Here is a 13,689-nt window from a genome sequence, read left to right on the forward strand (position 1 = left end):
TTGAAGTAATAAAGGAATCTAAGCCAGACATCTTAGGAAAGGAAGGAGGCGCAACAGACAAGAAACATAAGAGGACTAGAAAAGATGACAAACTGGCACTGTGTGATTTTCTGAGCAGGGGAGCTAGAATATAAAGAATTACAGTAAGCCGGCATTCATCCTTCTGAGACACTCCATGGACATCAAGGGGCCTTGCCTTCCTGGCATTGGGACAGAGGGAAAGGGCGGGGCTAACATGGCCACAATAAAGAGAATTGTGATGGAACCAGGTGGGGCTGGTCTTGAGGGCCAAGAGTGGACCTACATTTTCTAGGGTCGGGTTAGGTACTGGACACCCAGGTGCCCTATGGCTCTGTAACATGTGTCTGCGTGGTACGGAAGATGATCCTGCCCAAGTCTTCCCTGTGAGTCTTTTGAAGCCCTTGAGCCCCTTTGGCCAAAGATGATCCTGCCCAAGTCTTCCCTGTGAGTCTTTTGAAGCCCTTGAGCCCCTTTGGCCACCATGCAAGCCGGGGTCTACGGGGACCATTGGCGCTTCCAGCCCTCACACTTGATTAGACATTGGAAAACCTTGGGTGAAAGATAAACTAAATCCAGGTTTGTTGGCCCCACCTGGAAGGAAGCGGAGAAGCACCACCTAGCCCCTGCTAGGGGTCAGCCCAGTTCCGTGGACTGCTGACTGAGCCACTGACTCGCCCTGGGAGGTGGAGTGGGAATGACAGAAACAGGCCCTAAATGAAGGTCTCAGTATTGAAATGCAGAGTAGATTACTTTGGGAACTTCTGGTTTAAAAATTGGATCAAAGTGGGAGGGGTTTTTAAGGGAGGATTCAGAAATTAGCGGGAGGAGGGGCAACTTCAGAAACCAACAGCGAGCTCCCTAGGTGGCACCACTTCAATCACCCTAGCTTTGCCTGGCTTTAGAATCCTCAGCCAAGAGCAGTGTGGCACCACTGAAATCGGGTAGCAGCAGAAACATGATTTTTGAAAATGTTTCTCCTCCAAAATAAATCTCAGCACTCTACCTGTGCCCTGTGATATAGTTCCTAGCTGGTTCTTTTTCTCATAATACCACCTCCATCCTCCCTACTCTTATTTTTACCTTAGATTGTTTTTATTCTTTTGCCCCTTGTGGTGGAGGTAATATTCATATACTACATAAATAAAACCTAGTGGCAGAGGCTTCCTGTTGTGATAACTGATTTCTCTGCTTTTTCCTGACTTTTGGGGGCTTCTGTGTGTTTTAATTTTACATATTACACAGGAAGGACCAAGAAAGCATCACCCTTCAGATGTCACAGCCAGGCAGGTAATGATTACATAAACTAAAATTATGGTTGTTTCAATGCTGCTTTTAGCATAATCCTTTACGTGGGGTGATCCATAACATAGTAGGATTTGTATTAACTAGACGCTAAGGCAATACCTTTCTTCAGACTCTGCAATCTTTAGATTATTATTGAAACGGTTTCAACTAAGGTAATCTAAATGGCTTATAGTGTAATTTTTAATGTAACGTTTGATACATAGGTCAAAGGTAGGTAGCATATATAATTGATAAAATAGATTAATAAAACATACCTTTAACTTATGGTATAATTATCCTTGTGTCTCTCTAGGAACTGCCTCTCTATATTGCTCACCTGCATCTCTGTCTTGAATTTTATTTTTATCTATTTCTTCCTTTTAACAATCTGTCCCATGTGTGTAGTGTTGCTTCTTCTTGGTTTTAAATTTTGTAAATACAGAATCAAATAAAATTCAATGTCTGAGTCTCTTCTCCACATTGTGCCCTAAGGTAAGTCTATATTGCAGTATGTAGCCATCATGCCTTTCATTTCAGTTGTTTAAAATTTCATATAAGAAAATATCACAACTTTCTTCCTCTTGTGAGGCATCTCCTCCTGGATGTTAAAAAGCCAGCTCCTATAATGGACAGTACTACTGTGAACATTTGAGTGCATGTCTTTTTTCCTTTGGACAAAAACTTCATTCACTTGCTTATTTAATGCAGGATTGAAATGGCTGGATGATACGGAAAGGAAATCTGTCATTGTTTTAAAATAATGGCACATTGGTTACAAAGAAATTATACTAATTCACAATCCCACTGGCTGTGGTTACACAAGTTCTCATTTCCTCATGATCTAATACTATGTTTAATTTATCTTCAAAACATTCCAGTTTAATGCCCTCTATGTCTATGTCGCTGCTACTTAGAGATGACCTACAATGGTGACATAAAAAAGCCATGTGAAATGCAGTATTTAAGAGGAATAAAGAGTGTACTTGTTTACTAATTTCTTAATATATATCATATTAATATATATCATATATATTAAGAAATATACACATATATAGCATACATATATACACATATATATGCGTACATATATATGTGTATGCATATATATGATATATATATAATATATATTTAGTCATAATTGTACACAACACTTTTATTTATTTATTTTTATTTTTATGTGGTGCTGAGGATCGAATCCAGGGCCTTGCATATGCTAGGTGAGCACTCTACCACTGAGCCACAACTGCAGCCCCTTGTTTTCTTATTTCTATAACATAAATCCCTCTGATATTTTAATGAACATTATTTTTTAAATACAATTGAACACATATATCCTAAATTGGGGTTAATAAAAATGTGCACAGGCATGAAGTGGGAATTGGGAGTGAATAGTCTCTTTTGAAAGCTCTGCTGATGCTTCGATATGTTTTTGTTTACCTCTGAACCATACATTTAAAAGAAAGGGGCTTTTCTACTTCTATTAGTTATATAAGTCATATGTGTGGATTTATCATTTGTAATGACACAAATGATATTGATATTCCAAAAATAGAATCAGCATGTTTATATTCATAATGAGCAGTATTTTTTCTTTTAATTTTCCTAAAGTCTGCAAATAAACGTATTCGGAATATGAAAAGCCTAAGGAAAGAGAAGAAGAAGTTAGAAAAGAAGTTTGCAACGCCTGCTCCAATTCCAGAACCAGGACTCATAGTAAGTGTAGAAGTGAAACTGAAATTAACAGATACTTAGATGCTATTGACATCCTCATCTTTAACTCATGTAATATTCACTGTAAATTTTATTTTCCCCCGTTCCTTTAAGAAATTTGTGATTTCTGGGAAGGTACCTTAAAACTCCTCTTATAAAGCTCTCACTATCTAAATCATCTTTGTGCTTTTATCCTGGAGGTGATGTGGTTTAATGAAGAGTCTGATTTTTGAAAAAATGAAACCATGTTGTTCAGGATTCTAGTTCTTGTTTTGCCATGTTAGCTGACTATTCTTCACTTAAATCTTTTGGATTACATTATTTATGAAATAAATTACAATATCTCCCGACAAATAGTTATTTAGCCTACGATTGAGCATTTGAAATAGCAAGAATCTCTTCAGACCAGTCACAATTTATTTCATCTTTGCATATCTTTGGCAATGATTTAAAAGGTCTAATACTCAATACGTTTTGTTGTGCCTATGAGTTTTACAATGTGGTATTGAAGTATATTTCTTGTAGTTAGGCATAAAACCCATGACCCATCTACTTGAAAATCCTTCACATATTCAAGGACAATTATTATTTTCCATCAATTTCAGACCTTTGTTTAGCACAAAAAAATCCATTTTCTCATCAATTTCTCTTTCAATCTACTATAAAGCCTGGGGCTTTATACAGACAATCATCAGGATCATGTTTGTATTTTGTACAGAAACATTCACTTCTTTTATCAGCTTCATTGAAGTGTAATTGACATATGATAAACTGCACATAAAGACTACATTTTTTATATTTTTGAAATATGTACACTCAAGAAACATTTCCACAACCAAAATAATGAACATATCCATCACCCTGAAATTTTTTCTTGTGCCACCATTTTTTAATTAAAAGAGATTCTTTTTTTAAGGCCATTTAGGCATATAGAAAATTTGAGCAGAGAGTTCCCATATATTTCTTCTCTTCCTCTCACAAATTTCCCTATTATTGAAGTCTTGTTTTGCTGTGATTTATTTGTTATGATTGATGAGCTACTATCCTTACTGTTAGCTAAAGCCTATAGTTTATATCAGGATTCATTCTTTATATTGTACAATTCTATGGATTTTGACAAATGCATGAAATATCTTGCATTCACCATCACGATTTCACTTGCAATAGTTTCTCTGCCTTAGAAATCCCCTGATTCCTTCCCTTAAACCTTTGGCAACCACTGATCTTTATTTTTTCTGTAGTTTTGCCTTTTTCCAGATTGTCATATAATAGATATCATACAGCATGTAGCTTTTTTCAGACAAACCTCTGTCACTTAAAAATGTGCATTTAGTTTATTTATATTCTTCATGGTTTGATAATCCAGTTCTTTTTATAACTGAAAAATAATTCCATTTTATGGGTGTACCAGAGTTAGTTTATTAATTCATATATGGAAAGACATCTTGGTTGCTTCCATTGTTTTTACCATTTCAAATGAAGCTGCTATAAACATTTATATACAGGTTTTTGCATGGTTGTGTTTTCAAATCATGTAGACAAATACCTGAGATTTATTTTGCTGGATTATGTTGCAAGACTGCATTTAGCTTTATAGGAAATTGACAAGTTGTATTATAAATAAGTTAAATGAATCATTCTGCATTAGTGGACAGCAACAAATGAAAGTTTCTGCTGCACAAATTTTTACTTTGTTTTTTTTTCCATGTTTGATTTTGGACATTCTCATATCTATATAGAGGTATCCTATTATTGTTTTAATTTTCAACTCCCTGGTTATGGGATGTTGACCATATTTTCATATGCTTCTCTTTCAACTGTATAATTTTTTTGGTGATGAGGTACCCTTTCCAATGTTTTAGCCATTTTTTAGTTGGGTTATATATTTTCTTGGTCTTGAATTTTAACAGTTTTTTAGTATATTTTGGATATCATTTTTTTATCAGTTTCATGTTCTGCAAATATTTCTCACAGTCTATAACATAATTTTATTTTCCTTCTTTTAACATTATTTTCCTTGAGCAAAACTTTTCTTTTCAAATGATGGTTCCATTCCCAGTTTTCCAAGGAATCTCCATACTGATTTACATATTGACTGCACCAATTTGCAGTCCCACCAGCAAAGTATCAGTGTGCCTTTTCCCCCACATCCTTGCCAACACTTATTGTTGTTTGTCTTCATAATAGCTGCCATTCTGACAGAAGTAAGATGAAATCTTAGAGTAGTTTTGATTTGCATTTCTCTAATTGCTAGAGGTGATGAACATTTTTTCATATATTTGTTGACTGATTGTATACCTCTTCTGAGAAGTGTCTCTTCAGGTCCTTGGCCAATTTATTGATTGGCTTATTTGTTGTTTTGATGTTTAGTTTTTGGAGTTCTTTATATACCCTAGAGATTAGTGCTCCATCTGATGTATGAGGGGTAAAAATTTGCTCCCAAGATATAACCCCTCTGTTCACCTCACAGAATATTTCTTTCGCTGAGAAGAAACTTTTCAGTTTGAATTCATCTCATTTATTGATACTTGATTTTAATTCTTGTGCTATAGGAGTCTTATTAAGGAAGTTGGGGCCTAATCAGACACGGTTAGTTTTTCTTCTATTAGACAGAGTGTCTCTGGTTTAATTCCTAGGTCCTTGACCCACTTTGAGTTGAGTTTTGTGCATGGTGAGAGAAAGAGGTTTAATTTCATTTTATTGAATATGGATTTTCAGTTTTCCCAGCACCATTTTTTGAAGAGGCTATCTTTTATCCAATGTATGTTTTTGGTGCCTTTGTCTAATATAAGATAATTGTAATTTTGTGGGTTAGTCTCTGTGTCCTCTACTCTGTACCATTGGTCTACCAGTCTGTTTTGGTGCCAGTACCATTCTGTTTTTGTTACTGTTGCTCTATAGTATTGTTTAAAGTCTGGTATAGCAATGCCACCTGCTTCACTCTTCCAGCTAAAGATTGCTTTAGCTATTCTCTTATTTTTCCAGATGAATTTCATGATAGCTTTTTCTATTTCTATGAGGAATGCCGTTGGGATTTTGATCAGAATTGCATTAAATCTGAATAGTGCTTTTGGTAGTATGGTCATTTTGATAATATTAATTCTGCCTATTCAAGAGCAAGGTCTTTCCATCTTCTAAGGTCTTCTTTGATTTCTTTCTTTAATCCCTCTCCTAGATCTATACCCAAAGGACTTAAAAATAGCATACTACAGGGACACAGTCATATCAACGTTTATAGCAGCACAATTCACAGTAGCTAAACTGTGGAACCAACCTAGATACCCTTCAGTAGATGAATGGTTAAAAAAATGTGGCATATATACACCTGGAATATTACTCAGCAATAAAAGAGAATAAAATCATGGTATTTGCAGGTAAATGGATGCAGTTGGAGAAGACAATGCTAAGTGAAGTTAGCCAATCCCCAAAAAACAAATGCCTAATGTTTTCTCTGACATAAGCAGTCTGATTTATAGTGGGGTAGGGAGAGGGAGCATGGGAGGAATAGACAAACTCTAGATAGGGAAGAGGGGTGGGAGGGGAAGGGAAGGGCGCAGGGTGTTAGAAATGACAGTGGAATGTGATGAACATCATTATCCAAAGGACATGTATGAGGACACGAATTGGTGTGAATATACTTTATATACAACCAGAGTATGAAAAAATGTGTTCTATATGTGTAATATGAATTGTAATGCATTCTGCTGTCATATATAAAAAATCAATTAAAAAAACTTTTCATTTTTAATGATGTTCAACTTCTCAGTCACTTGTTTCATGGATCATGCTTTCTCTTATGCACTTGAAAACTTAATGCCAAATCCAAGGACACATAGATTTTCTCCTGTGTTATCTTCTAGAAGTTTTAAATTTCTATATTTTACATGTATGTCTGTGATCCATTTTAAGTTACTTACTGAAAGATTTAAGATCAGTTCCTAGATTCATATTTTTGCATGTAGCTATCAAATTCTAGCAAAATTATTCATTCTCTATTCTGTTGCCTTTCTTCCTTAGTCAAAGACCTGACAATGTATTTGTGTGATTTATTTCTTGTCTTTTCTGTTCCACTGAATTTTGTTCTTTTGCCTGTATAACATTATCTTAATATCTATAAATTTAGAGTACCAATTCAAGTACTATTTTGATAATATTAATTCTGCCTATTCAAGAGCAAGGTCTTTCCATCTTCTAAGGTCTTCTTTGATTTCTTTCTTTATCCCTCTCCTAGATATATACCCAAAAGACTTAAAAGGACTTTTTTTTCATCTCTTTCAATGTTGTGTTAGCTATTCTGGCTCTTTTTCTTTTCTGTGCAAACTTTAAAATTAGTTTATTCATATTAAAAAAGTAACTTTCTAGAATTCTGATTGGTATTGTGTTGGATCCATAGATCATTTTCTATGGACCAGACATCTTCCTAATGCTTTTACTACATATATCATCTCTTACTTTAAATCAAACTCTCAATGCTTCTCAAATGAGATCAAAGATCAATTTTGTTTGCTACTTTTTTTTGGCTTTGTTTTATTTTGAAGTAATTGTGGACTAGTAATATTGTTACATAAAATCAAAATGCTATAGCAGGACTAAATTGTCGTAAAGAAACCTAAATGGTTACTCTAGATTTTTCTACCAACATTGGTCTAGAAGAGGTAATAAATATAAGACTTATACCAGAATCTGGAGCACATAATAATACTACTTTAAGTTGTACTTGTTCTTCTTTTACCTTTTTTCTCTTATATCTTTTGCAAATTATATATATGAGGAGCATCATTACTAATACCCTCCTCTCATGATTTATGATTAAATTGGCCTTTGACTAAGTCAATGGTTTGGGTAGAAAATGAAGGCTCATATTCATGTAAGTATTGACAAATAGGCTGTGCACAACACAGAGAATGTATGATAGTGCTAGAACACCAAAATGTGAAAACAAATTTCAAAAAATGGTTTTATCTTGTTTATTTAGTCTATGTAACAAATATTTCCTACTTATGTTGCTAATTATATGTATCCATGGTTATTAAAATTGTCCTGAAATATATATTATGTTTATAAGCCTGTGAAACTGATAATGTACATATCTTTTCATTTTCACTTATTTCATTTTTCATGTTGCTCATATCATTGTGAGTCATTTCAAGACTTAATGACTCCTAACAGATGCCTACAATATGTTCTGTTTTTCCAGTCACTCACAGACAACTTGGGAAAGAAAGTCCCTGTGTTTAACATTTATGACATATCCATTTTGTTCAAAAATGACTTTGATCTTTTTTTGAACTGATACATATTGGGCTTTAGAAATTATTTCTGTTTGCATTATTTGTTGTCTGACTCACATGGAATTTTTTAAATATCAAATTCTTCTCCAGATAAGATTTATTTGATAATATTTTTCATGATTGGCTTCTATTTGAATGTAACCTTACATTAATTTAGAATAACATTTCTAGCTATTGAGAATTGTTGTATGCAATACTATTTACATAAAATATTTCACCCTCTGAGAGTTTTCCCAGATAATTTTTAGTTTGCATCAGCACTTTTTTTTACATCAATTTTAATTGAATTTCTTTTTATTTGTGTATTTTAATTTTGTGTAGTGGTGACCTTGATAAACCTGGAGTCTACAGGGAAGAAACCATGTTCCAGTCGAAACGTATGCATTTTTAACATCAAGTGGCATATCAGGATTTGACTTCATTTGAATAATAAGAGGCAGTATTCTGTCATTTCTGCAAAATAAACACAGAACATGCAGTTAATAGCCAAGCTGCAGGCTCTTGAATTTTATTAAATAGCATATTGCACTCCCACTTTCCTTTTGTTTTTTTTTAATTTTTATTTATTTTTTTTGAAAAATTGGAGATTTTCTGCTTTCCAACTAATAATAATAATAATACATAATATATGTAGCCTTTTGAAATATTGTACTCATTTTTATATATTTGCATTTAATATGTTAATTTAGATATTGAGAATTACACTTTAATAACAGAAAGGCTGATTTCTGCTGCATAGTAATAATGACCTGCCTAAACAAATGTTTAAATGTTTTTAAACAGTCAGATGAATTAGTTTTAATATAAATAAAGTGTGTATTGTATGTTGACATAGCAAATAAGATTAAGTAACTACAATCTTTACTTAAGGTAAGATGTGATTCATTTTACTTTTATATATGATAAATAATGATTATATTATGTGTCTTTCTAAAATATTTACTTAAATGGATAAGTAATTCCCAACTTGCAAATGCAAGGGTCACATTTTTTTTCCCTAAATTAAATAACTACCAGGGCTGGGAATATAGCATTCATGAAGCCCTGGATTCAAGCTCTAGCACTGAAAAACAAAAACTACCAAAGATTGGATTGATGTGAACAATATATTTGGTAACTGCCAGAATTTGATAAGTTGCCACATGTACTTTTATAAGGAATTCTATTAAAAATCATGGAAGTAACCCCAATGTGGTCCCACTGTAAGCAAGTAGAGAATAAGAAAAAATATTGAAAACAATGGTTTTCCAGAAATCAAACACAAGTTAAAGAAAAGAAAAAAAGAAAGACTTGTGATCCTTCAGATAAGACAAATAAGCAAGAATGAGATTCATGATTATGGAGGAACATTCTGTATCACGATGCAAGGAAGTTCATAAGCAGAGCACAGCAATTTTCTTCAGTTAGGAATGAGTTATGGGGGCTGGAGTTGTGGCTCAGCAGTAGAGCGCTCACCCAGCACGTGCGAGGCCCTGGGTTCCATCCTCAGCACCACATAAAAATAAATAAACAAAATAAAGGTATTGTGTACAACTAAGAAATAAATATTTTGAAAAAAAGAATGAGTTATGAAACAGAGATAAGAATTCAGATCAGGCATGGTGGTATATGCCGGTGATCTCAGCAATTTAGGAAGCTGAGGCAGGAGGATCGCAAGTTTGATCCTCAAACTTGGATCTCAACAACTTAGTGAGATCCTGTCTCAAAATAAAGAAAAAAAAAAAGGCTGGGGATGTAGCTCAGGGGTAAAGCAGCTGGGGGCTCAGTCCCCAATATAAAACCAAAAACAAACAAAAAAACATTGTAGGAAGTCTGGTTTAGCTGAAAGCTATTGGGCTATGGGAAGAAATTCAGATAATGAAGACTTTGCAGAGACCTTAATAGAACTTCCTATTGTTTGTACTGACTCTTTGCTGAGTGCTAAGCTGCTCCTGCAGTCAAATGGGCTATCTTTGTCTCCTCCACAGGTAGGTAGTTAAGGATTGGCTAGTTATAAGGTGAACAACCCCTAGCAGTCAATTTACATAGATATTTGAGTATTGACAAGCTAGCCTTCAGAGTCCTTGTTGATCAAGTGAGGCATTTAGTAGAAACACCAGTGGACACACGTCATAGCAGCAAATCACCCCTATTAGAAATGTATCCTAGGACCAGCCTAAGGAAGTTTAACAACTATAAAATATAGTAGTTTCCCCCCCCCTTTCTTCATGGAGATACATTCCAAGATCCTCAGTGGATGCCTGAAACTGTTCTTACTACTGAAATGTATATAAACCATGCCCTTTTCTATACATACAAACATGATGAATTTTAATTCATAAATTAAACACAGTGAGAAATTAACAATACCTAATTAGAAAATGGAACATAAAATATACTGTAATAAAAGTTATGTAAATGTAGTTTTTCTCTCGTAGAGTCAAGACAAATGCCCATATTTTCAGACCATGTTTTCATTCTGAAAATGAAAAGTGGAATTTTGAACAAGGAAGATATTCTAGTCAGATTTATCTACAAGTCACTGCCAACCATAACAAAGGCCAACACTTCAAAGGAAGAGTACAAAATCCAGGTACATAATAGACACAATGTCTAGTATCTAATAGAATATTACTAGGCATGCTGAGGTGAAGCAAAATGAGCACACAATGGAGGAAAATCAAGCCATACAAAACAGAAACGAAAAGACATGGTAGGATTATTAAAAAAAAAAAACACTAAAACACACATTTTAAACAAATTAACTATGTGCAATAGTTTAATGGAAAAAAAAAATGGACCCAAAGAGAGAAATGAAAGACATTAAAAAGAAAAAGGCTGGGCACTGTGGCACATACCTGTAATCCCAGCAGCTCAGGAGGCTGAGTGAGAAGGATCATGAGTTCAAAGACAGCCTCAGTAATTTAGCCAGGCCCTAAGCAATGTAGGGAGACTCTGTCTCCTAAATAAAGGATTTTTTAAAAGGCTGGGATGTGACTCAGTGGCTAAAGAGGCACTGGGTTCAATCCCTGGTACAAAAATGGAAAGAAAGAAAGAAGAAAGAAAGAACGAAAGAAAGAGATAGAGATAGAGATAGAGAGAGAGAGAGAGAGAGAGAGAGAGAAAGGAAATAAATGGAAGTTATAGAACTGAAAAATATCTGAAATTTAAAAATTCACTAAAAGATACTAACAGAATATTGGATGCAAAAAAAAGTCAATGAGATTGAAAATTAGCCATAAAAATCCAAACTGAAATAAATAAGATAGAGAATAATAATGGGAAAATTATTAGTGTCTCATGACCTGTAAGACCATATCAAGTGAAGATAGCTGAAGAGGGTGGAATTGGAGTGAAAACCTTTCCAAAACTTTTCCAAATTTGATAAAAACTAAAACTACATATCCAGAAAACCTAAAGAACACCAGACAAGATAAAGATAAATATTGTCTAAGCATTCCAACCAAAAGATAATGCCAAGAACTGCTAATGAATTGAGAGGTTTTCAAGATTAAAGTTTTTAGTTTCACAGATGCTGGCAGAAGACAGAGTCCACCAGGTACAGACTAAAGACTTGTTTACTTCTGGCACAGTAGCCAGCAACAAATGCAGGTTCACCTTTGGTCCCTTGTCTTCCCAAGTCCCAAAAGAGTGAGGCCGAAGTGCACAGCCATGGAAGCCCCTATTTTATGTAAGTAGTTGCTGGCAAACTTGCCCAACATTTGCTCTAGAGGGAGAGGTAATATCTGGTAACCTCAACATTGAACAAATCTACTCCAGAGGGAGATTCTCACAAGATCTTTATTATACAAACATTGTTGAAAAGATATTATAGAGGGGGAAGAAAATTGAAACCTTTGGTCAAAAACTATACAGACACAAGAAGGAACCATGGAGGATTTTTCTCCTAACAGCCAAAATTGTCAGGTTGGAGTAAAAGGAAGAAGAAGAAGAATAGAAAACAACAACAACAAAAAACCAACTACAAACTCTCCATTGGACACTTTATATATAAATATTGATAGGTTAAAAATAAAAGACTGGAATAATATGTCTTATACAAAGAAATTTTAAAGTGTTGATAGCACACAAAGTAGTGTAGCAATATCATCATATCACACACACACATATGGACACTTGTAATAGTAAAAGGGTCAATTCATCATAAAGACATAATAATTGCACGTGCTTCCAATAACAAATCATCAAAACAAACAAAATATGACAGAACTCAAACAATTCCACAATTATAATTAAAAACTAAACACTCATTTCCTGGCAATTGATGCAACAACTTGACATAATTCACATATATAGAATATTCTACCCAGTGTCATCACAAAACATATTAAGTGCACATGAAGCATTAAAATATTCCATCTACTGGACCATAATGTATGGTGTAGTGAATTTCACAGGACTGAAATAACAGAGTGTGGTCTTCAATCACTATGAAATTAATGAAGAAATCACATGTGAGAAATGTGGAAGTCGGCAGCATTTGTAAATCAAACAAAAAATAATGTATGGGTCAGTCAAAGAAGCATCACATTGAAAAGTAGAAAATGCAAGGCTTTATATTGTTAATATAGCTACAATAGTAAAGAAAAAATTATAGGTCTTCTTAATGAGGAAAAAAAACTAAGATGAATGATTTTATCTTCCATGTTATGAAAATGGAGGTGGGGGACCAAATTAATCCCAAGTAAGAGAAAAGAAGGAACTATGGAAATATGACTATAAAAACAAGGAGTTAGAAACAGATAATGGAACAAATAAACCCCAAAACTGTATTTTAAAGATCAATTAACATTAATAACTGTAGGTTGATCAGGACTAAAAGACAAGGTACAAATAACCGTTATTGTAGGTATTCTGGGGAAATAGACAGGGAAGTGTTCCCCTGGTGAGCAAACTCCCAGGGGGGTAACTGGTGCCCTGATTCCCAGGATTGGAATGCCCAGCTATTCCCTGCTGAGGCTATTAAGATAACTATGGGGATGTACTACCTGGTTTACACAGTGACATCTTTGAAGGAGAGAAGCTCTGTGTTTGCATTAATTGCAACCTCATCGCAGTCAGCAAGCATTCAGGGTTAAAGGAATACTGGTCAAAGTGTAGTCACTGGTGGGTGGGTAACATGTAAATTTTGGGATTAGTAAATATGACAGCAGAGAGGGATAGGCATCCTTTTGTCTTCCATATTTCTGTTTGTTTGCACCTGCCCTGTGTGTGTGTATGTCTGTCTGTCTGTTCTTTGTGTGACTCTTCCACATTTCTCCCCACACAGGTGTTCTTTAACAGCTGGCGTCCAACCGCAGGAGATCCCACAAGTCCTCCCTGTCCACGGAGAGTTTGGGACAAGGAAATTAGACAGAGACCCCTCAGGACTTCCAACAGATAA

The 13,689-nt window shown here is 34.6% G+C and overlaps 1 protein-coding gene across 1 annotated transcript; it reads left to right on the plus strand.

Moving 5' to 3' along the window:
* Window positions 1-359: 359 nt before the first annotated feature.
* Ccdc179 (coiled-coil domain containing 179) lies at window positions 360-13,689 on the plus strand. Its single transcript, XM_071616959.1, has 4 exons — window positions 360-404; window positions 1,264-1,308; window positions 2,914-3,018; window positions 13,576-13,689. The coding sequence occupies exons 1-4, from the start codon at window positions 360-362 to the stop codon at window positions 13,687-13,689; spliced, it is 309 nt and encodes a 102-aa protein (XP_071473060.1).

The sequence above is a fragment of the Marmota flaviventris genome, chromosome 9 (genome assembly GCF_047511675.1).
Source record: "Marmota flaviventris isolate mMarFla1 chromosome 9, mMarFla1.hap1, whole genome shotgun sequence".
In the NCBI taxonomy this organism is placed as follows: Eukaryota; Metazoa; Chordata; class Mammalia; order Rodentia; family Sciuridae; genus Marmota; species Marmota flaviventris.

Coding starts and splice junctions, on each gene's coding strand:
- Ccdc179 (XM_071616959.1), top strand. CDS start 360: ATGTGTCTGCGTGGTACGGAAGATGATCCTGCCCAAGTCTTCCCT. Junction 405..1,263: donor ATCCTGCCCAAGTCTTCCCT/GTGAGTCTTTTG, acceptor CATATTACACAG/GAAGGACCAAGAAAGCATCA. Junction 3,019..13,575: donor TTCCAGAACCAGGACTCATA/GTAAGTGTAGAA, acceptor CTCCCCACACAG/GTGTTCTTTAACAGCTGGCG.